The following is a 25383-nucleotide window of genomic DNA, read 5'->3' as shown; positions in this document are numbered from 1 at the left end:
AAATAATACTGTGGCCTGAATTCAGAAAGTGACAGATGGATATAGAGTAGGTGCTGTACATACTAACTATGTGAAGAACTCACTATTACATCACAGATGTTCATCAGGCAGTTGCAGAAGTGAAGGAATACAGAGCACAACACTATGCAATAGGCACATTCAGAAGGCCAAGATGCAAACATTGTCACGCAACCAGCAATGTTCAGGACAGAATGCTGAAAGAATCATTGTCCGATGTATGACATTGGTTACCATCATAGCCAGCCCAATGTGTCATGCACAGACGGGGTGTTATGGTGTCCTCAGATGGGGTGAGTGGTTGGGTGGTGTCTCTGCCTGTCCTGCTTTCCTCCTTTTGCTTTTACCCTATTATACATTTCTCTTTGTTCATCTTGTGGTGTGTGTTTTGGGGTTTATTCTCCTACTCTGTGCTGCTGTCAGTTTTTCTCTGTGGCCATTGCACATTGTGATTTGGCCATTGTGCAATTCAAGCATATGTCCATGTATATTGCCCTGTGCTGCTATTCTGCATAGGGGCTGTATAGTGCTACAATGGCTTATGTCCTCATGTTGTTCTTTACTCTGTGCTATGGGGTTATTGAACTGAGGCTTATGTCAGATTTCCTTCCTGCAAAATACAGGCTTTTCTTAAGAGTAAACTTAATACTTGTAGAGGATGAAGAAAGTGGATAAATGGAGAACACTAATTTGAAACTATTTTTCAGATAAATTAGAAAAATTAAAGTTGACATATATCATAAATCATTTCCCTTTGCAGACTCAAGAACACTCCTTAGCAGATTTTCATAAACTAAAGTATGTATGTATGAGAATTTCAGAGATTATTAATCTGAGAGAAGGAAAACTCTCCACAGACTATGCCTATATTCTCTGAAGTGTGATGAAATGTATAGATCCCCGAATTCTCCTAAACTTCGGAAAGAAGGAATAAGGTCACCTGTGGTGAATATAAACCAGGGAGAAGCTATTTGGAAAAGCTGCGCATGTAATCCCCCAAATTTGGAGAAATTGTTACTTTTTAAGGACTTTTCACAAAGATCAAAATTAAAAGGTTAATCTTAAGTAAATACATTCCAAAAATTGGAAGAATGCAAGACTTCTGCTCAAAGAAAGAGAAATTAGTCTAAACCCAATGGGAGAGATCTGCTGTCTGTTTCCATCAGAAAAAGGAAGCAGTGGGGGGTGGGAGTGGAGAGAAGCATCTTCCCTCCCTGTTGCAGCAGCCTTGCTCCCCAAAAAATCTACTGTTGAGGGTGAAGAAACCCACCAGAGCTAGTTTTTGAGCAATGGGCTATTTTTTTTGAGTGGAGAGGGCAAAAGAAAATCATGTTACACTGGTGATACAACACCACTACCAATATTGGATTTTTGCCAAAATCTTTTTAAAATGGACTTTCACTAAAAGTTTCATTGTTGCATGCCAGTCTCAGTGAAAGTAAGCCAACAAGCATTTTGAGAAAGTTATTGTTTCCTCAAATATTCTGAAAATAGTTCTAAATATTTACAAAAGACCCTCTCCCCCAAGGATGGGTGATGATTAAAAATGCAGAAATTGGTCCACCTTTAAGACAAATAGATTTGATAGGCACAAGGGACAGGATCTTCTTAGTAGGGCCTCAGTTTTATGGAATTCCCTCCCAACAGATCCACAACTATCTCTTTCAATATTTGAAAAGGTTTTCAAAACCCATCTATTTTGTGTTTTTAATTAATCTGCTTGATTGTCCATGCTATGGTTTAGTAAGGTTTTATAGCCATGGCCCTGGAAATACGTTCTATACAGTCTGAATTTTATTTTATTGTATTTTTGTTTTTTTAAATATATTTTTGAATTTTAAAGTTTTGTTCAAGTATTATATTATTCTACATTTCTTTTTATAACCCCCCCCAAATATTTTGAATATATGTTCCTTTCTGCTTCAGTTATACAGTTAAAAGGGTTTCAATTGTTTGCACTTGGTGTATTTTGTTTTTCAATAAAATTGTTAAAATAATGTTACTAATTACCCAGCACAACAACTTTTACTGAGACAGTCTTTGATCCAGCTGGATTCTCCACAGTCAGGGAGTAAATCCCTCCATCTTCATGGGCAGCATTACGAATTTCCAGTTTACTGCCAACTCCTGTAACTTCAATGTCTGCTTTTGTAGAAACTTCCTTATCTTCCTTCTTCCAAGTCACCTTTGGGAATGGGATGCCTTTAATGACTGCACTGAGTCTCAGTGTATCTCCAGCTTTGACATGTTGTTCTCGTGCCATATTAGCATCCAGGATTAAATCAGGAGGCTCTGAAAAATGAAATTGCATTTTAAAAAAACTTGTCCTTTTTGCCCTTTAAAGACAAAGTGAGTAGCATATTCTGCTTACCAAGTCTGTCCTTCACTTCCACTGGGTCACGAACATAAGCTGGCTCTGATTCTCCTGCTGCATTGACGGCAAAGACTCTGAATTTATAGTTGGTACCTTCAGTAAGGCCAATAACATTGAATTTTGTGTTAGGGCAGGAATCAGCTGTATGGTTGGCTTTTTTCCATTCCTCATCTCCAACCTTTTGGTACTCAATAAGATAGCCTATAATCTTGCCACCTCCATCATGACGTGGTGGTTGCCAGGACAAATCAACTGAATTTTTAGTTTTATCCACTGCTTCAGGATTAATTGGTGGACTTGGTTTTACTGTTAAAAAAAGATGAAGAGGGATAACAAATTTGAAAATGATAATAACTGCTGTAAGTTAATATTACTAATATTACTAATACAACAGCACAAGATAAGATATCTAAGAATATACCAATTGGATCTTTAGCAAAGATTGGTTTCGATGGTGGGCTAGGATCCCCAACGCCAATTTCATTTTCTGCTGAAACTCGGAATTCATATTCACAGCCTTCAAGAAGATCTGTTACCCTAAACTGCGTATCTGGGTAAATAACATCTCTGGTGACTCTTCCCCATCTATTAGACATTGTTTCCTTCTTTTCAAGTATGTAATTGGTTATTGGCTTTCCTCCATCACGTGGCCTGTTCCAGGTAACTAATGCAGAATTTTTGGTCACACCCTTAATGATTGGTTGATCTGGTGCATCAGGAACACCTGGGGGGAAAAACATTTTAAAGTTTTATATCAGCTTCATTTTTAAAATAGGAATATGAAAATACAGGAAAAGGAGAAATGTGGCAGCTAATAATTAAAATGAATGGATGAATAAACAACATACTGAAACGATCTTTGGCCTTCATTTCATCAGATTCTAGAGGATCACTCATGCCATACAGATTTTCAGCATAAATTCTTACAACATATTCTCTTCCCTCAAGCAATTTAGGGACTTTGCATGTTGTTTTGACACTGGCTGATGTGACTGGCATCCAGACATCTCTGTTTACATCTCTCTTCTCAATAATGTAATTTGTAATTGGACTGCCACCGTCATCCAAGGGAGGTTTCCAGGAGATAACAAAATGATCTTTATGTACTTCATCAAATATAACTGGCCCAACTGGAGGCTGAGGACGGTCTGGTTAAAAGCAAAACAAAGGTTTATGCTGTTTAAGAAAAAAAATCAACTGATTTAGAGCCTTAGGAAACATATGTAGCAGATGTAGACCATTACATACAGCTAAGAACTTGTGACAGATAATACAAAATGAAGTTGATGACACAGTATAAATTGTCATTACTAAAAAGCTGCAGTTTGTTTATTCATAGCAAATAAAACGTATCTCTCCCCACACACAAATTATCAGGATTTATCATTTCACAAATATTGATCAGTTGTATTGTGTTATTTTAATGAAAAGATATTATATGCCTTCATAATTTGGGAGTTATACATCTGGAATTAAATCCACTACTAAATAGCTCAGATGGAGTCCAGGGGCACAAAAAGGCTTACGTTCTCCTATTCCATATATTTGCTCAGGCACATTGTTCTGTGGTCTGCATTGAGAATAGCAGTTCTCAAATTGTGCACAGCAAAATAAACTATGTGCCATGAGAAATGAATTAACTAAACAACTAAATACCTTAATTCAAAGCAGTAGTGATGTGGGTAGTAATTTCAGACTCTGGACCAATGTGGTAATTTAATTCTGGTGCATTCTGAGACCTTTCTGCTCAGTCTACAAAGTGTGGGTGACCCTGGACCTCTGCACTTAAATCTTGTCAGTGATGGGAGCACTGTCAGGCATCCACACTCTGAGAAGACTCCCCCCGCCCCCCAGATCCTAAACAAGTAAGTGTTCTGCCCTTTCACAGAGCTGCTATTAGGGAATTCTGCTATGGCTGGTTGTGACTGGTGCATTCAAACTCTCCCAATCCAGAAACAGAGAATTGCTTGCCCTGAGGAAAAACGTTCTTAGAAATTTAAATTCTGCAAAAAGAGGGGGTTCTTCTGAGGGGAAGTCATTTTGACTTTTATATATTCTAAAAGTATGTGTTCTCATGTATACATCTGAGCCATGCTCCAGCTATTAGAAGTTTGGAAAACATCAATCTAGAGCAATATTCCTGTAGTGCTAGTGTAACATGCTGATTTCTAATATTGCTCTATAACATAAGATTGAGCATTATTCTAACAGCTATTCTGTCTTTGCTGTTTCTGTGTAAAGAGTGACCAGTTGTACCACTGCAAAATAAAAGGACTAAGATTAATAGTGTAAATACCATTAGGTTGGAGCCTGATTTGTGTAGGGAGGAATTTTATTAGCACTACTCATTTTTACTCACTGCATTCTTTCACCCCCTTAATCCATGCTGGAGCCAATCTATTGGTCTTGCTTGACAGTTTTGGATGATAAGGACTTGGAGGGACATGGTCAGGACATTCTTCAGTACATATTACTTTTAAAACATGAACTTACAGCCATATGGGATTTAGGTTTTATTTAGAAGTAATCTGGGTTCCACACAGATTCCCCAAGGTACACATTAGGTTATAATGTTAAATTTGTGATGTGACATAGCATCCTATTTTGCTCTAATTTATACTTCACAGTAAAAAATATATTACCATAGTGTAATAGCACTTACCGACTACAGTCACTTGACAGAAGCCTTTTCTTGATCCTGAACTGTTTTCTACAACAACACAATATTTGCCTGAGTCTTCACGGGTAGATTTTAATATCCCTAGACAAATAGTTGCTGGAGTAGTTTGGATCTTTGTCCTTTTGTCTTCTTTCACTGTAATGTCATCTTTAAGCCAAGTAATCTTTGGTGCTGGTTTGCCTGAGTAACGGCCAGTTAGACTGAAAGCTTCTCCTACACGGACAGTGAGCTTCTCCCTGATATCAAGTTCAAGTTGTGGAGGAGCTAAAATAGTGTTGGATAAGAAGAAAAAAAAGTTAGCCATGGCAATAAAAAGTCAGAAAGCAAATGTATTTCAGGTTTTTTGTTGTTGTTCACATCAATGAAACATACCAATTTCATCTTTGCATGTGATGGGCTTTGTACAGAATGATGGCTTGCCTTGTCCCACAATGTTACAAGCACTGACACGATACTCATAAGTGTCACCTTCTTTTAGTCCTTCAACTGTGTATTTCCTGTCAAGCATTTTCTCTTTTGTAACTCTAGAGAATTTCTCTTTCCCAATAAGACGGCTTTCCAAAACATACATAGTGATATCAGATCCTCCATTATACTTTGGTGGGTTCCAGGTCAGTGTAACAGAGTCCTTTGTTACGGCTTTTACTTCAAGATCCTCAGGCCTCTCTGGCACAGCTGGAAACACACACATACAGCATGGTAAGAACATTTTGTATGACTGTTGTGTCAAGTATAACTATTTGCTTAGCCATATTTTTCTGTTAATTAGTTATGATAAACAAAAATGCGTACTTATTGGTTCTCTGATCAAAAGTTCTTTGGTTGTTTCTACAAATGGACCCATGCCAATGATATTCTCAGCAGCAATTCGGAAGAAATATGCTTTGCCCTCAATCAGCCCCTGAACAGTAGCATTCTGTCTGGTGACTGTGTAGGTTACTGGTGTCCAAGCTCTGTGATCTGCTTCACGCTTTTCAATAATGTAGTTGGTGATAGCTGAGCCACCATCATCTTCAGGAGAAAACCAGGTAAGCTTGCAAGAGTCATTGGTCAGGTTTTCAGTAAGGAATGGAATACCAACTGGACCTGGTACATCTGTGAAAAGAAATAACATTACGATAAAGCATTCAAGATGAAATTTTATTTTGGCCTACTTCAGAGCTACATAAAATATATCACTGATGTTTGACTTTTCCTGCTTACCAAGCACATCAACTATGATAGCCTTCTTTCTTTCTCCTCCTGCATTTTTGGCAAGAAGAGTGTAGATGCCTTGGTGACTTCTCTTGCAGTTCTTTACGACCATAGAAGAACTAATAGCAGTTTCTTCAATTTTGGCTTCTTCTGGCAGACCTCTTTCATCCTTAGTCCAGGAAATTGCTGGAGGTGGTTTTCCTGAGACATAAGCTATGATGCGGATCACTCCACCAGCATGAACAACAATTCTGTCTTTCACGTGGGCATCCAAGTGAAGGTCAGGAGCAACTGTAGAGAGGAACAATTGGTTTTATAAATAGGTTTCTGTTCATCGGCTTGTTTTAATTTTGTCCTTTTAACCACACAGGAAAGAAAGAGAAGTACCTATTCTGTCCTTTATTTCAATTACTTCAGTAACTTCTCCAGGCTCTCCAATGCCAGCAGCATTTATTGCTCTGACTCTAAATCTGTAGAAACCGCCTTCTTTTAATCCTGCGACAACAAACTTGGTTCCTCTTATTTCTTTATCTTTTGCCTGAAAGTGCAAAATATTTGTGAGTTACCTAATATACAAAAATTATGAATTCATGTCCGATGTTCCAAAATGGACACATCAGAATGAAACAAGACAGGTTTTATAGAATCACAATTGCCTAGTACAACAAGACACTGTGGAGTTGTGAGACCGGAAAATGTATGACAGCAGCTAGACTAACTACACCTGTGTCTATGAAACTGTAACATCAGCAGATCAAACATTTACTCCTTTAAGTCAAACTCTATTGTAAATGCAGTGCTTCCTCAGTATGTCCAGAGGAAAGAAAGATCTTTGGGAAGAACCTTATGTGCTGATATGTTTCCAGTGAAAACAATTTTTGCCTTCAGTGTACTACAGAATATTCTGTTATTACTGTTTTATAATATGTAACAAAACAGCAGTATAGGAATATGAAATGGTACTTAAGAAAGCAACAGTGGCTGTTGTCTCTAGATCAGAAAATGGAAAAAGTAATATTATTAACTCCCAACATTTTACCAAATAATGTTGTAACTATTTTGAAAAATATTATAATGCTGTTGGTATTCCATCTTTCCTTCTCTTGTGGTGAAACCGATGGACAAAATAAAGTGTTTTCTCGCCACTCTGAAGGTGGGATGATCAGATGGTGCACGCCTCCAAAGCGGGCAAAAACCAGACTGAAGCTGCACTCCGGGGCTAAAAACCAGAGCAAACAGAACCTGGGATAGTCCAGCTTAATGTGGAAAATGTGCATCTTTGCCCCTGCATATAAATGCCCTGATGTGAGTGTGGGGCTGCAGCAAAGCAAAGAAATGAAAGTGCGACAACTCCAATGGATGTAATTACAATAAACATAAACCAGACAGTCCAACAATGGGGCATGGGTGAAGGGGGGTGAAGGGGGCATGTGGGGAGGCCTCCATGATGTGCTTTGCCAATACATCACTCACACACTGATGCTCTGATGCCCTGTACGGGCGGAGCATCACACATGCAATTGTGTGGCTGTTCCAATGGGATGGCATTTGGGCAAACATGGGAGGTACTTGTTTGTGTGATGGTGTACATGCATTGTGGTGAGCCAAAAAACAAAACAAAACAAAACAAAACCAGCGGTGGAGCTTGATGCCGTGCTGTGCAGTCAAGCCATGTGCATTCGGCCTGCCTTGGAAGTAGACCATGCAGACAGCAGTGTTTCGAGCCACTTTTCCCTGCTCATCTGTCCCAGGCATGGGTTTCTCTTTCCTCCATTTCAACTTTATCACAATACCTTATCAGACTGCTTGTCAGATATAAATGCTTTCCAGTTTCTCCCATTCCTTCCATCTTCCATCTACTTTATGCCTTGCTCCATTTCCTATTCCTGTCACCAGTGAACTTGTCACCTGACGGGAAGGTGAGTAGTGGGTAGTTTGCTGCTGCTAATGCACACTGATAAGTTGAATCTCTTTTAATGATTCATTCCATGCCTTGTTATTCCTTTCTTGGTTATCAAGCCCTGGCATAACTTGTTAAACAAATGTTCATGTGTTATGTGTTCATGTGTTTTACCAACCTTTTCCCATTCTTCTTTTCCTTCTTCTTTGTATTCAACAATGTAACCAGTGACTTTAGAGCCCCCATCTTTTAATGGTGGAACCCATTCAAGGTCAACTGATGATTTTGTCCAGTCAGTAACTTTTGGAATTGGAGGACCAGGTGGTGCTGAAAAATATAACCCAGTTGTTTTGTCATCAGAATTTCTATTTGTAATAAAACATTTCTGTACTGCCTTTTGGCATTTTTTATCACACTGGAAAAATAAATAAATTCAAATATTTACCAATAGGATCTCTTGCTGTTATTGGATCAGATGGCAAGCTTGGTGGTCCCACACCAGCAGCATTAATGGCATACACACGGAACTGATAATCAGAACCTTCAATAAGGCCTGTTACTTTGTAGGAAACTCCCAGTGTCATAGGTTTAATAGGATCACGGTTAACCCTTGTCCATCTCTTTCCTGTAGTCTCTTTGCGCTCCAGCCAATAACCTGTCACAGGAGAGCCTCCATCGTATTCTGGTTCCTCCCAATTGACAGTCATTGAGTCATGTGTGACACTGCTAACTGTTGGTTTATCACAAATTCCAGGAACAGCTAGAGAAAATAACAGACAGATTGTTAAGCAAAATACCAAAAGCTTTACTTAATGTTGCTTATTTATGCATAGTATACTACACTGTAGCTTTTTTTAGACCCTATTTTCCTCAGTCTTTCATTATAAATGTAATAGGCATCCCAAACTGATCCTTTGCTTTGAATGTTGTAGCTCACTGTGACTACAGTAGACTGCTTCTTCACTTCTGTATATACTCCACTTTCTTCCTAGCTTCCTTCCTCATTGTTAACACCTAGAAAGTTGTATTAAATGCCATCCAAAATGGTATACAATGAAGTTACAAATTGACATCTGTCCATGTTATCTAAAATCATGTGTTTAACATAAAATTGAATGAGAGTTAAACACAGAAGGTATATTTATGAATGGCTATTAAAATTACTATAGATATTTTAACCATATAAAAGTGAAGGTATTTTCCTCTCATTTTAACTTCTAGCTATCTTAATAATAGTTTCTGTGGGTTTTTCAGGCTATGACGCCATGCTCTAGAAGAGTTTATACCTGACGTTTCACCAGCATCTGTGGCTGGCATCTTCAGAGAATGTTGGCATGGAAGAGAGAGTGGTCTCTCTTGTTCTTTGCTGAGTGCAGCTCAGAGATTAGACAACTCCAGCTCAGACATCAGAAGGGCTGTCAGACCCAGAAAAACCCATAGGAGTGAAGACAAACAACCACCCAAAGGGAAAGTATTTTTACCATACATCAAAGGAGTCACAGACAGAATAGGGAAAGTGATAAGGAAACACAACCTCCAAATGGTCTACAATGATCAAGAAAACCGATCAGCGAAGGACAGGCGAGACCCTCTCACGGCCGCAGGAGTTTACCGCTTGCTCTCAATCAACAGTATATATACACCACTCTCTTCCATGCCAGCATTCTCTGAAGATGCCAGCCACAGCTGCTGGTGAAAAGTTAGGAACAAACTCTTCTAGAACATGGCCTCATAGCCTGAAAAGCCCACAAAAACTATTGATGCTGGCCGTGAAAGCCTTCGACTTCACATATCTTAATAATTAATCCCATTCCATACACTCTGCCTTACATTCTGTTTTGACAAAACAGGTGATATTTAAGACAATTATATGCTTACTGAAAAGATTTCTTGCTGTTTCGGGTTCACTATCAAGAGGTTCTCCAATGCCATATTTGTTCTGTGCCATTATGCGGAACACATATTCATGGCCTTCCAGCAGTTTTGGTACTGTGAAGATGCATTCCTTGGGTTCATTGGTAACAGGGACCCAGGTCCTTCTGTTTGCTTCCCGTTTTTCAATAACATAGTTAGTTATTTTAGAGCCACCATCATCTTTAGGAGGAAGCCAAGACAATGTCATGTGATCAGCTGAAATAGATTCAAATTTAATGGGCCCTTCTGGTGGTCCAGGTCGACCTGAAAAATAAATTTTATTAAATGTTAGATGATGTTAATCTTCAGCTTCATGTTCCAAACAGTAAACTCAGTTGTCAAAGCAAAAAGCTATTAATATTTACCCAGAACATTCAGCCTCATCTCCTTCGAATCTGTTCCAAAATTGTTGACTGCAGTTATGGTGTAGAGACCTGTATCCTTTCTGCGAGACTGCTGTATCACTAAAGTACAAGAGTCTTCACCTACAATCTTATTGACATGTTGGTCATACAGCACCGGCAATTTGTCCTCAGGCTTCTTGGGCACAGCTTTAACCCAAGTAAGGGTAGGGAAGGGCACACCCTTTATTTTAGCTACAATGTTAATATCTGTTCCTTCTTCTACTTCCATAAACTCTTTGAGTTCAATAGCTGGAGGGCCTGCAAGCCAAAAGAAGGAAAAATTATTGTGCCAGTACCAAGAACATGGGGCTCACAATTCATTCAGTTGTATTTTATAGTACAATTATTAATTACTTTCAGCACTTACATGTCTGATCTTTCACAACAATTGGCCCAACAGTAGCTGATGGTCTGCTTGGACCTGCTTCATTTACTGCTTTCACCCTGAATTCATATTCATCGCCTTCTTTAAGGTCTTCAACTGTAAACTTTGTTTCTTCCACATCACGTCTATTGCACTGTCGCCAGGCTTCCTTTCCTTCACCTGTACGATCCCAGCGAAGGCACTCAATATTATAATGTGTTACAGGAGCACCGCCATCATTCTTTGGAGGTTTCCATGTCAAGCTTACTGTGTTCTTAGTTACAAGGCCAATCTTGAGTTTGATAGGTGGGTCAGGAGGATCTTTAAAAACAAATGAAGTAGAGTAAGTGCTCATCTAGATTATAGCATATTTAGTAAAAGTAATTGTTCCATTTTGATTTAACTCACGGATTGGATCCCTTGCTGTGGTCCTTTGAATGGTATCTGCTGGGGGTCCAACTCCAAAGCGGTTTTCTGCACGTACACGGAAGAAATACTGTTGCCCAGCTATGAGATCAGGAATAATTAATGATGTGCCAGCACAATTTGCATTAACTTTTGTCCAGGCTTTCCCTTCAACTGTTCTTTTCTCAATAATATAATTTCTGATTCTGTCTCCTCCATCATTGTCTGGCATTTTCCACGAAAGCTTACAGTTGCATCTTGTTATATCACTTACTTTCAGGTCTTTTGGTGGGCCTGGAACATCTATTAATTGGCAAAACACAATGGAAGCATTATTATATAACTATCTTTAAATGACAATATTGTTGAACTGGTGCCAAAAAAAAAAAAAAAGATTTATTAATCTTACCGAGGACATTCACTCTGATATTTACAGTTTTCTGCCCTGCTTTATTCTTTGCTGTAATGCTATATTTTCCAGAATGACCTCTGTTACATTCAGGGATCGTAATAACTGAAGTAGTATCAGTTGATTCCACCTGCACAAAATAAACAAAAGCTTACTTAGAAATAAGAACTGAAAATTAATTTTAAGATGTTAGCAGTACAAAACCAAGTGAATTCAAATACAAACTATTTCTTACCACAGCATCTTCAGGTATATTATGTCCATCCTATAAAGAGAGGGAAAAAAGTAAATATTAGGAAATTAAATAGATTTTGTTATAGACAAAACATTCTTTTTTTTCATTACTAACCTTTGCAGTTTTCTTTGCTTCTCCTTCAAACTCCCAAGTTGTTTTAGGAACTGGACGGCCTTTAATAACTGCTGGAATTCTGATTGTTGTGCCATTTCTGCAAGAGAGGAAATCTTGTGCTCCGACATCAATAAATATTTCTGGCTCTTCTGCAAGATAAAAATAATATAACCAAAATTAACATAGCTATCAACATAATTCATCTAACTGATTATTCTTGTGAAGTAAATGCAGTATCTGAATAATGATTGACTAATTGTTTGACTGATTGATTTAAAAGCTTTAAATTTCACCCATTTGAAGTGCTTATACAGTAGTTTATTAGAATAAGATAAATATCAAATCAGCATAATTTATAATAAATCACAACATATTAAAATAACAATATATTTAAAGCCTGTGAGATTAACGTATTTGCTGGCATCAAACCAACAATAACATTTGCAATAGATGGACCTCTACAAGGAGGTAATTCTATAAGTAAGTGCCACCGCTGAGAAGGCCCCTTTTATTTGGTTTCCATCTGCCTAATCCCACATGACAGGTGGACACGCAAGAGAGCATCTGAAGATGAATTTAACAAATTGATTCCTTTGAACTTTGCAATTGTAATATGTTAAGCAACAATTTCTGCATTTCAGTTCTCATAATTTCTGTTTTTTTTTAAAAAAATACCTTTTTATTTTTCTTCACAATGTTTTTGAGACTTTATTGCGGACTACCAATAACAAAGAATTTAGCAATCTCTGAAGTGGGAGTAGATAACAATAGAAAATGGTATCGTTGCCAGCTGATTACCTCAAATTATGCCTGCATTTGCTGCCATTTTGTTTGTGGCTCTTGTGATGGTGAGACTCTGCTCTCACCCAACTACAGTCTTATTATGGTACTCCAAAGGATCTTTCCTATTGCTTCACGCCACCAAATTGACACAGACTCTTTTTTAAAATCGTTGTTTTAAAACATCTTATATCAGTAGCATGGATACACACACACACACACACACACAACACTGACAGACAAGCTTTTAATGAAATAATAACAAAACCTTACTAAGTAGATGTTTCAAACAAGAGATATTTAAATATGTGTGAATAAAGGCGGAATATAAATACATTATTATTATTATTATTATTATTATTATTATTATTATTATTAGTTTCTTCATGTATTTATGTTACTTGTTTCATTTGGAGATTTTACTTTCTTAGATTCAACTTTGTTATAAACATTACTGCTTCCAAGGACCCTCACACAGTCCTTCTTCTGGCTCACTTTCCCTGAACCTAATTAATGAGCCTGCCTCTCCGGCTACCTCTATCCCACAGAATATTTCCCTATGTTAACTCCTTCGCTTGGAGTTCTCTATGGGTTTTAAGTCCCTCACTCCTAGACTTCAACCCTATTCCTCTCTAGACCTTTCACTAAACTGTCACTCTCTGGACTTGCCAAAGCAACTGAACCCTATCTGACTTACAACTGCCAGCAACAGACTATTTATCCTGTAACCTGATGAGATTCTATTGACTGCTGCCAGCTGACTCCTGACTGGCTGTTGCTAGCCAATAATAATAATAATAATAATAATAATAATAATAATAATAATAATAATAATAATAATAATTTATAGCCCCGCCCCTTCCTGAATGATCAAGGTGGGTAACAATCATAAAATCACGACACAAATTAAACATAATTCCCTAACCCCTGCCTGTTCTTCACAGCTCTGTCCACTAAAAAAAAAAAAACCTGTACAGGAGGGAGGGAATTTCACCAGGTGTTGCTTGGTTGCTGGTTGTGAAACAGGCAATATCTGCTGAAATTCCCTATACTAAACAACCATTAATAATAATAATAATAATAATAATAATAATAATAATAATAATAATAATTTTTACCCCACATCTCCCTGCAGATCAAGGCAGGTTACAATAAAAGATAGTAAAATACATAATACAATAAGTCATATAATTTCACAATGCCCTAACCACTACCAACATAAAATATAACACTTACAAATCCAAGAGTTAAAGGAGTTAGCTCAAGTTTTCACTATGGCAACCAATGCCTGTATTTTCAGGTCTCTCAAAGAGACCTTGGAGGTAGAAAGTTTGACTACTACAGCAGGAGGGCTTATTTCTAGGATTCCTTACCTTGAATTTCCTTGCATTGTATTTCTGAAGTAGCCAGACTTGGCTCAGACTCCCCTGCAGCATTTACTGCCTTTACTCTAAATCTGTACTTTCTGAGCTCTTTCAGGTTGGGTACAACACATTCGCAGGTAGGGAACAGCTTGTCTGGCTCATTCACGTTCTTCCAATCCAAAGTACCTTCTTCTTGCATTTCAACAATATATCCTTTAATAGGACTGCCACCATCTTTTTGTGGAGGTTTCCATGCAAGAGATATGGTTGACTTGGTTCTGTCTTTGACATCTGGGCATGATGGTGCACCAGGAGGAACTATTGAGCAAAATATTCTGAATTAGGATTATGTCCATGTATATTCTAATGTATGCATATAGCAAGTACACAATCTCCAATCAAATAAATGCTAAGATAACAAGGAAAATTTACTAATTAAATAGTAGTGCTCAAATGCCAAATTTATGCACTGATATCAGAGAAACACTTTCCAGTTTAAGAGTTGTGCAAGAACGTGTCAGAGCCTGGTTGTTGGGTCATTTACTATTGATTTTTTCTTATACACACATTATACTTACAGATTGGATCTGCCGCTTCAAAAAGATCTGATGGTTCACTGGGAGGACCAATTCCAGCAATATTTATAGCCATAGCTCTGAACTGATATTTTACACCTTCAATCAAACGCAATACATTGAATTCCAGTCCTTTTACAGCTGGTTTTGTTACTGGAGCTCTGTTGACGCGTGACCAGTAGACACCTCCTTCTTCTTTCTTCTCTAGCCAATAGCCTGTAATTGCAGCTCCACCATTGTCTAGAGGAGGGGTCCATGTTACAAGCATTGATGACCTAGTGTGGTCTATAACCTTTGGTTTTCCAGGTGGTCCAGGAAGACCATAAGGATCTTTGATAACCACTTTCTCTGAAAGGCATTCATCACTTGTTCCATATCTGTTCACGGCCCTAACTCTAAACTGATACTGTCCATTTGTAGTAAGTTTATAGACCTGAAAAGTAAAACAAAAAGATGAAATATTAAAAAGAGCTGATCTTCAAGACAGCAAACCCAAAGCTACGTGATAGAGTTAATCTACCCCAGAGCAACATGCATTTTTTTAAATACTCAAAATTGTTAAAGAAGCAGGTGTTTGCCAATTCTTCAATACAGTGCCCCTTCCATTTGTTAAAATGCAAAATGTAAATGAATGTGTACAAGAGCAAACAAAATTATCTTCATATTTAGTACAAATGCTGCATATTGCTATTTACAAGAGCAGTCCTTACAAAAATTATGATCTCTGTTATAGCAAATGCTAGGAAATTCCACACATCTGTTTCATTCTGATACTGGAGATTATGGCATGGGCTTTTATCCCATCATTTTCCTAACAGGATAAACACGCATTTAACTTTAAAGACTTTCCTGTCTGCAGCCCATCTGCAGCCCTTCTGCAACCTGGGTTTATCCTGCAGCTTTTCAAGCACAGGAAAATCCCATGCTTGAAAAGCCATGAGACAAGCACGGGTTACATATGGGCTGCAGATGGGAGAATGTGGTAAGACCCATCTTTAAAGCTAAACATGTGTTTATCCCGTTGAGAAAACAATGAGATAAAGCCTGTGCGATAATCTCCATTGTTTTACAGTCCTGTGGTATGTTAACCAAATTGGGTTCCTCAATAATTCTCCCATTTTCCCTCATAATTTGCTATGCTTTCTACAGCTGATGAATTTGGAATTGAATAGCATTTGGTGGGCCCTATGTTACCAACTCTCCCTATAAGCTAATCTCAGAAACCATTTTATATTATTCAGAAATAAATCAACTGTAAAAAGTCAGATTAACATTCGATATTAATTTACTGTTTCTGTTATTATTACATAAAACATTTTAGCTTGTCATAAAACCATGGCATAGACATGAAATTCCTTTTAAAACGGTCATCTGGAGTACTATGTATACCGTATATACTCAACTATAAATCGACCTCATATATAAGTCGAGGTCAGATTTTAGGATTCTGCCATGACCTGTCGATTAGCTCGGCTATTCCCATGGAAGACAGTGGGCTTCAGGAGAGGCTTCAGGGGCAACACCCCACCTTTCTCTCTCCTCCTCAGCTCATCTGTCACCTATTGACCCATGTATAAATGGGTCCTGTTTTTGGGTCAATTTTTGTGCACAAATTTCTCAGCTTATAGTCAAGTATATACAGTAGTTCTGGATACCACTATTTTTGAGTATATAGACTAATGGGAACAGGTTAAGCTAAGTATGTAGAGAGATCTTCTAGCACCTTTGAGACTAACCGAAAGAAAGAAGTTGGCAGCATGAACTTTCGTAGACTTCAGTCTACTTCCTCAAATGCATATATTATCTGAGGTAGACTGAAGTGTATGAGCTCATGCTGCCAACCTCTTTATTTCAGTTAGTCTCAAAGGTGCTACCAGATCTCTCTACATACTGCTTCTATATCTTTGAATTGTATCAGGTTAAGATTGATGTTCAGGGTACTATGAGAAAATATTGAAAAAAATGTAGACAATGGGCATTGTAACATCAATCTAGGTAACTACACATTTGTCATTTTCAATCAAAGACTGTACATAACGATGGAAACTTTACCCCATATCGTCTGTCCACCACAGTGCTTGATACTTCTTCCCATTCAGTTTTCTTCCTACTGGCATCACGTTTCTCAAGAATGTAGTGAGTTATCTCACTTCCACCGTTATCAAGTGGGGCATCCCAAGTTAAGCAGCAAGATTCAGCTTTAATATCAGAAACGGTAAGGTTTCTTGGTGGAGAAGGACGATCTAAATAAAACCAGTTTCAATATTAACATCCTCTTGAGAGTAATAAAGAAAACTTTTATAATTTAAGCAATGTCATACACTTACCAAATACTTCAACATGAACATTGCGGAATGCTGTGCCAAGACGATTGGAAGCTGTGACTGTATATGTGCCTTTATCTTCCCTAACTGCTGCAGGCATGCTGAGTTCAGTTTTTGCCTCTGTTCTAGATTCTTCCTTTTTGGTGATCTTGCGGGCATCTGTTGATTTGTCAATAATAACATCATCTTTGGACCATTCAATCTTTGGCATTGGAAGACCTGTCACTTCCGCAGGAATGTTGACTGGTTGTCCTGCCATTACCTTGATAGTATCTCCCCTAACAGTCAGGCGCAATGTCACTGTGGGAGGTTCTGGAAAAAAAATGAGTATAAAGTTAGTTGGTTAAAATACAAGAGAACCTATAGTAAACAAATCTGATTTACACTCTTATAGAGAAATTATGATTTTTACCCAGCATTCCCAGGGTTGATGTCAATTATTTGCTAATATTTTTATTAATCTGATAATTAATTAACTGAATTATTGTTCTGCATCACTGTTAAACTGTATTACTCTATAACTCTTGAGACAGAGTCAAATAATAAAATTGTTATGACTGGCAGCATTTACAATTTGTAAAAATTATTTCACACTTAGTTCCATCCAAAATGGACACAATACAGCAATTTTCTGGAAAAACAAACAAACAAAGTTTTCTGATTGGCCCAAACTGCCACAAAAATGTTCAGGATGTCAATGCAGAAATTCAAAGAGCTTGGGAGGGACCCAAACTAACTGAAAGGTTGGATACCAGACCTGACTACAGTCTTCAGCTGATCCCATTAAATGTAGATTTGGATAGCATAACACCAAGGAAGACCAGCAAACATTTTAATTATAGCTTAGAAGGTTTTTAAAAGAGACCCACCTTCATCATCTTGTATAACTACATTAAGAGGGAGTGACGGTTCACTTTCTCCAATCTCATTGACTGCCCTGACTCGGAATTCATACATATGCAGTTCAGCAAGATTGTCAACAAGGAGTGATGTGGTCGGGCAAAGTCTCTTATTGACCCTTTCAAATTCAGGTGAGTCATGCCTTCTCTTGTCAACAATATAACCAATGATGGGGCTGCCACCATCATTACGAGGGGGCTTCCAGTCTAGTGTTACTGATGATTTTGTTCTCTCTGTGTACATAAACCTCTCAGGTGAAGTTGGAGGACCTGTTGTGACAAGAAAGGTATACAGTCACATTTAATACATACAGATATTACTGGAAAGTTTGCCTTCTTATGATACATTTATGTAGTACAGCATAATGCTTAAATTATGATTTTATTTATCTGGTTTATATCTTTTTTCATTTTGTAGTGAAACAAGACTCTTCTTTATTATGCACACTTTAAATATATCAGTGAGCAGACACTTGAAGGAACATATACAAAGTACTATGGGCATTTTTTCTGAAACAGTTACTGGCTTGGTTTGAGCTATTTGTGTCGAAGCAGCTAGAGCTCAATCTACTATATACACTCACGTATAAATCTAGAAATTTAGGTCCAAAATTGACCCCAAAAAACCTGAGTCGACTTATCCATAGGACAATTTAAGTACCATATCTTAACTCTTATTTAAAAGAAGGAACCATCTCCTGGTAAAAAGCAAGAGTATAATATATAAAGCACCGACCCCCTCTACTCTCTCATTCATCCAGTCGTAAGAGTTAGCACAAAGAGTTATGTCTGCTGGAGTTTTGTAAGTTATTTGGTACTGTTTTGCTTTGCTTCATCCTTTAGATCTGTTGCTATGTGCCCCTAAATTTTATCCTCAACTTATCCACAGGTGATAGCAAAACCCATAATTTCAGCCCCAACACTTGTCCTCGACTTATATATGAAATCGACGTATAGTTCAGTATATACGGTATCATTCAGACCACAAATAATTACCCTAGCCCCAAGGCATGCTAAGTTAGTTCTCTTGGTACTGGAAGTCTTCTGGAATGGATAGGCCCCAAGTCCAGCTTATGAAAAAAAATCTTTTTTAAAAGGATAGTTATAATTGCAAAAAAATATGAAAAATATTTTTCTGTATTAGTCTTACATTTGGCACTGAAAGATGAATAATCTAACCAGAAGTGCTTTCATGGTTAATAAAAACAAAACTTTACCTTTGGGATCAACAGCAAGGAGTGGTCCCAATTCAACAGGTGGTCCACACCCAAACTTGTTCTTGGCAAATACACGGAATTTGTATTCTTGCCCTTCGACAAGACCTGTAATATCACACTTAGATCTATCTGTGTCTACAGCTAATCTCCATGTATGCATTTTGGCATCCTTCCTTTCTACCAGGAAGCCAATGATCTCACTTCCTCCATCATCTTTGGGATCGTCCCAATTAAGAAGACACATCTTTCTATTCACCACTACAGGATGTAGGTCAGTAACTGGTCCAGGAACGTCTGGAAAAGACATGAGACATGACATTTAATTCAAGTATTCAAGAAATATAAGTATTTTCCCTCCATTAATTTCGCTATATGTCATATTTCTTACCAAATATTTCAGCTCTGGTTGCAGCAAATTTTGAACCACTCTCATTAGTTGCAGTAATCACATATCTTCCATGGTCTTTTCTGAGTGCATTTTTTATTGTCAGGACAGACGAAGTGCCAACATTTTCAATCACAGCGCGTTCCTTGTCAATTTCCCCATCCTCTAATGTCCATTCAATTGTAGGTTTAGGACGTCCAGTCACAACAGCAGGAAGTGTAAGGGTTTGACCTGCCAGTATCTGAACACCAGCTTTGACAGAGATATCCAGTTCAACAGTGGGAGGCTCTGTATAGAGAAAAAGAGAGTACATTGATTAATTAATCACCTCATGAATTATTTCATATTACATTTTTTTAAATGGAATAATCACAGTACCTTGAGGTTCTGCAACTGTCACAGGCTCTGTTTCTCCAGGAGGTCCTTCTCCAGCAATATTAACAGCAGTAACACGAAGTTTGTAATCTGCACCTTCTCTAATTCCTTTAACTATATAGCTTCGCACCTTAATAGCTTTGTCATTGCAACGTGACCATTCATTTGAGCCAATAAACTGCTTGTAAATAAAGTAACCAGTGATGTCACCACCCCCGTTGTATAGTGGAGCATCCCATTCTATGTCAATAGTTGTAGAACTTGTATCAGTAATTCTTGGAATAGGTGGACCAGGTGGCACTAAAGAAAGCAAACACAGTATTTAGAATGAACAGACATAAGAAACTGTCTTTCTTACACTGATTGCTTATATCTCACATTCTATAACTTACATATTGGATCTTGTGCAATTTTAGGGTCTGATGGGGGACTGAATTTGCCAGGGCCAGCTGCATTTTCAGCACAGACTCTGAAAACGTAAGTTAGTCCTTCCAGTAGTCCTTCAACCCTTGACTCCAAGGCATTCACACGATCTTTATTCACGCGAGCCCAGTGAGTTCCATTAATTTCACGCTTTTCAATCCAGTATCCCAAAATGGGGCTACCATTGTCTTTAGGTTCATTCCATTTAACCAACATACTATTGCCGGAAGGTTCTTCTATTTGAGGCTTATCAGGTGCATCAGGAGGACCTATCAAAAAGGAAATATGCAGATTTTAGTTGTTACTATTGCGTGCCTTCAGATCATTTCTGATTTATGGCTCCCCAGAAAACCTGTCATGGGGATTTTTTGGCAAGATATTTTCCGAGGGGGTTTGCCTTTGCTTCCTTTGAGGCTGAGAGAGTGTGACTTGCCTAAGTAGGTTTCCATGGCCAAGCAGGAATTGAAATCCTAGTCTTAGTCCTGCACCCAAACCACTACACCATGCTGGCTCCTAGGATTTTAGCAGATCATGCCAAATTATATAGATATAAAATTTAATTTGATAGATGCAGAGATCACTTGCATTATCAAGGAATATATTTGATAATTTCAAATATTCTCTCCTGCCACATCTTTACTTTGCGAGTTCAGCTGAAGTTTGCAGCATAATATTATTCAAGATTGCTTGAAAGCCAGTACCATCAATTCCTATAGCACCTATTCCTAGTTATTTGTGAATATTTATTTGCTTACTTTTTGGTTTAAATATTTATACCCTGCCCTCTATCTAAAGATCCCAGCATGGCATAGACTAATACTAATCTGACTAATTTAAAACAATGTCAGCAATAAAAATAGTTTTAAAAGGCTAAAAACACATCAAACAATTTAACAAGTTTAAATAGAGTGATTAAAACTGATTAAAATAGTTTAAAACCATGTACATGTGAGGATTGGTGTGAAACCAATTTGTCCCCCTAAGGTTTAGTGGGCAACCACATTTTCATGTGGGGTCAGAATGACAGCAAGTGACAGAATTCGTAGTACAGAATTAATAAATATAATTGTAATTATTACTCAGGGTGAAAATGGGATGGTAAAGGAGTGGGCATGAGCTAGATTGGGTAAATGGTTGGTTCCCTTACTACCATTGTTGCAATCCAATCTGGGCCCTTTATACATACTAGTATATATATTGGCCCTTGGAAAGCGCACAGACTAATGGAGCCCAATTCACTTCCCTGCAGTCCACAAGTAAGCATTTCTCTGTTAAAAAAAAACCTGAATTTTACAGATCTTATTGCCTGAGAGTGATGTAGAACAGAGGTGGAGTTTGTGGATACACTAGCCCTTTCATACTACATAGTTACAGCACTATGGTTCCACTTTAAATGGCATAGTGACATCCTATGGAATCCTATGATTTGCAGTTTAGGGAAGGGTATTTAGAATTCTCAGCCAGAGATGTCTAGCGTTCCCTCAAACTACAAACCCCAGGATTTTGTAGAATGCAGCCATGGCAGGAAAAGTGGAATCATAGTGTTATAACTATAGTTGTTTGAAAGGGACCACAGATGAGTGGGAAAAGGTGTAATTCTTTCACAGTACATATGTATGAATTGTCCTTCATTTTATCTACCTTGCTAGGAAAATTTAGAACATGTTTTTTGTCAATTACGTTCTTATCAGATCAGTGCACCATTATCTCCTATCTAATACCTATCAACCTACACCGATAGCTTGTCAGAGGCTGTTTCATGGCAACAGTATAAAGTATGCAGGTTTGCTGTGGCACATTTTACAACCATCAATCTGAGACTGATATAACAAAGTTTCCACAAATTAAAGTATAAAGTTTTAAAAATAAAGTGATGGTGATGATGATTATCACTGAAATGTCAGACAAAAATGGAGTAGACTTTGGATAAAATTCAAGACTTACCAAATGGATCTTTAGCTACAACAGGTTTTGAAATACATGGAGGGCCAGCTCCTACTCTGTTCTCAGCTTTCACACGAAAGATGTATTCTTTTCCTTCAATCAGTTTGGGTACAATGAATTTACAGTGCCTAAGTGTTGAAGTCACAGTAACCCAGCCAATTTCAGCTTTTGTGTTGTCTTTCTTTTCCAAGACATAATTCAATATTTCACTTCCGCCATCATCAAGAGGAGGTTCCCACTTGCAAGTAATAGAATTTTTTCGAACTTCTTCAAAGGTAAAGTTGACGGGTGGTCCAGGTGTATCTGTTTTTTAAATAAAAATGATAAGTACAATTTTGCATATGTCACTTTGTCAGTATTAAAGGGGAAAATGTGAAGCACATTATGAATAAGGACGTACCTAATACATTGACTTCACATGTAGCTTTTGCAACCCCGTGATCATTCTCAACGCGGATCATATATGTGCCATGGTCTGGTCTGAGCGAGTCACGAACAGACAGGAATGACACCCCTTTTTTGCTGTTATCGATAGTCAAACGCTCTGGTAGGGATAAATGGAAAGGTTCATCTTCCTCAACTTCTCCTTTCTTCTTCCTTGTCGTCTTGGTAACCCTCTTCTTAATTTCTGTAGGTTTAATAACTTCATCATTCCATAACCAACATATTTCTGGGTATGGTGATCCTGAAACTTGTGCTTCAAGTGGAATATCAGAACCTTGCTTCACTTCAAGGCCATCCTGCAAGCTTGCAGCAAGGAAGACCTTTGGAGCCTCTGTAACAATAAAACCATTGTTTATGCTTACATTTCATGCTAGTGTATACATATTAAATGCATATACTCACATAAAAATGAAAAGGAAAGAGGGAAAATGTGTGAAGCATACCAGTGGGATCCACAGCTTTTATAAGTGGAGTGGTGTTGGAAGGTCCACTGACACCAGCAGCATTTTCTGCACGGACACGGAACTGATATTCTTTGCCTTCTTCAAGATCTTTTACAGTGTAAGTCTGAAGAGGAACCAAGAAGTCATTGCATCTCTCCCACTTCTCTCCACCTTTAGGCAGTTTTTCCAGAACGTAGCCCATTATTTTGGTTCCTCCATCATACAATGGTGGCTTCCATGTCAGGGTTACTGATTTTGATGTTGGATTGTGAGTCTCAAGGTCAACAGGTGGATCTGGACGTTCTGTACATTAAAAAGTACAGATAAATAGAAGGCATAAAGAAAACGCACAAAAATAAAATACATGTAAACATAAGAAACAGAGGGATTATCTATATCCTCATTCTATAATGTGAGTAATCAACAAAATAAGAACTTACGCTTTGGATCTTCTGCAATCACTGGATTTCTCAGTTCAAGGTATTCACCTCCTCCAATTTTATTGACAGCTTTAACCCGGAAGTAGTATTCACCGTTTGGAATAAGATCCTTTACGTTCCATGCCAGTTTGTTCTCACCAGACATGACGGGTATGTATGTTCTCCGACCAGCTTCTCTTCGTTCCAGAACATAATGTAATATGGGAGTATTGCCATCAAATTCTGGAGGCTCCCAAGTCACTTTGCATGAGCTTTTAGTTACTTCACTTGCTTTAATATCCTGGCATTGTCCAGGCAAACCTAATTAAAGAGCAATATGTACACATTTAGCATTAACTCAATACTAAGAGGCTTGAAAAAATATATTTAACAGAAATTTCACACATGTATACCATTTATAATTCCTTAGGTTTACAGATACTTGGATATTATGAGTCTGATTAACAAGTCTTCTAATACATGAAAAATAAATTACCTATTACTTTGACGTTGACTGTGCCAGTTGTTGAACCCAGTTTATTCTCCAAGGTAATAGTGTAAACACCAGCATCAGCATGTACAGTATTTGTTACTTCAAGCAGAGCAGAGGTGTAGTCACTCTTCATTGTTGTTCGGTCACCTGCTTTAAGTTCCTTTCCATTTTTATGCCATGAAATGGTTGGAGATGGGACAGCTCTGAAGGGAACTGGGATGGTTAACTTTTCACCTTCAACAACAATAATGTCTGTAGTCTTTATATCAACAGTTGGATTGCCTGTTGTTGTTTATAAAAGAAAAGGCCCCCCCCCAATAATTTCAGTTAGTGCATCCAAAATAATGTCATCACTGTCATCTATTTTATGATTTTATTTAGAAAGCAATATACTTACAGTCTGGATCTTTGGCAACAACATTCTCTGAGATATCAGATGGTTCACTAGCTCCTATAGCATTGACAGCCCTGACTCTGAGCACATATTCCTTGTCAGGTACAATGCCTTCTTCTGCTTTATACTTCAAGTCTTTGATTGGTCGAGAATTTATTCGCATCCATTTTTCAGTTCCAGCTTCACAGAGTTCAATATTATACCCAATTATAGGACTTCCACCATTTTTCTCTGGTGGCTTCCAAGCAATTGAAATGTGTTTTCTGCTTGCATCTGTGACATGTAATTCCAGTGGAGGTGAAGGAGGGCCTGCCAGAATGAAAAATAAATGTTATTTTCTACAATACCATTTGGTATAACATTGATCTCCCTCATTATAATTTTCATGGTCACTCACTTGTTGGGTCTTCTATTGCCAAGATGTCAGTTGGTTCACTAGGATGGCCACAGCCAGCTTCATTTTCAGCACGAACCTGAAACTGTACTTCTGTGCCTTCAATGACATCTGTTACTCTGTAATTACAGTCAGGGCCGGCTGTTTTGCCAGCTTTCACCCAACGTGTGCCCAGCTTCTCTTTCTTTTCAATAACATATCTGTATGAAGAAGAGAGGGTTTTTAGAATGTACATAAAACCATACTGTTAAATCAGAGACTCCTTTTTTAAAAACAACAACAGCAACAATATTTAGATAAGAAACAACACCAATGCAATAAATAATAAATGTATATAATGAAGTTAACAGACATTTTAGGATTCTCCACTCAATTTTCCCCTTTCTGTGCACTTCTTTGTATATAAAATCCCTTAAGTGCTGACACAAATAAGTGAGCCTCCCTTCAGGTGCAGAGAGAGCTCTCTATGTTGAATAGTTCTGTATGTATGCTTGTGTAT

The 25383-nt window shown here is 37.8% G+C and overlaps 1 protein-coding gene across 1 annotated transcript in view; it reads right to left on the bottom strand.

The window, feature by feature from the left end:
• Nucleotides 1–25383, bottom strand: part of TTN (titin) — a 333475-nt gene that overhangs the window by 67591 nt on the left and 240501 nt on the right. The window contains 34 exon segments of the mRNA XM_042444851.1: nt 2029–2310; nt 2390–2698; nt 2814–3116; nt 3241–3540; nt 5055–5336; nt 5445–5747; nt 5865–6167; nt 6276–6557; nt 6654–6804; nt 8345–8493; nt 8612–8926; nt 10045–10344; nt 10446–10742; nt 10852–11169; nt 11257–11556; nt 11663–11792; nt 11898–11927; nt 12012–12160; nt 14165–14473; nt 14734–15163; nt 16783–16973; nt 17058–17366; nt 17924–18223; nt 19171–19464; nt 19559–19843; nt 19934–20230; nt 20323–20622; nt 22298–22600; nt 22698–23072; nt 23185–23487; nt 23625–23924; nt 24100–24378; nt 24494–24799; nt 24888–25084. Coding sequence (XP_042300785.1) covers nt 2029–2310; nt 2390–2698; nt 2814–3116; nt 3241–3540; nt 5055–5336; nt 5445–5747; nt 5865–6167; nt 6276–6557; nt 6654–6804; nt 8345–8493; nt 8612–8926; nt 10045–10344; nt 10446–10742; nt 10852–11169; nt 11257–11556; nt 11663–11792; nt 11898–11927; nt 12012–12160; nt 14165–14473; nt 14734–15163; nt 16783–16973; nt 17058–17366; nt 17924–18223; nt 19171–19464; nt 19559–19843; nt 19934–20230; nt 20323–20622; nt 22298–22600; nt 22698–23072; nt 23185–23487; nt 23625–23924; nt 24100–24378; nt 24494–24799; nt 24888–25084 — 9281 coding nt within the window.

The sequence above is a fragment of the Sceloporus undulatus genome, chromosome 1 (assembly GCF_019175285.1).
Source record: "Sceloporus undulatus isolate JIND9_A2432 ecotype Alabama chromosome 1, SceUnd_v1.1, whole genome shotgun sequence".
NCBI classification, from domain to species: domain Eukaryota; kingdom Metazoa; phylum Chordata; class Lepidosauria; order Squamata; family Phrynosomatidae; genus Sceloporus; species Sceloporus undulatus.
Note: the sequence above shows the minus strand (reverse complement) of the source record. Positions and strands in the feature narration are given on the sequence as shown.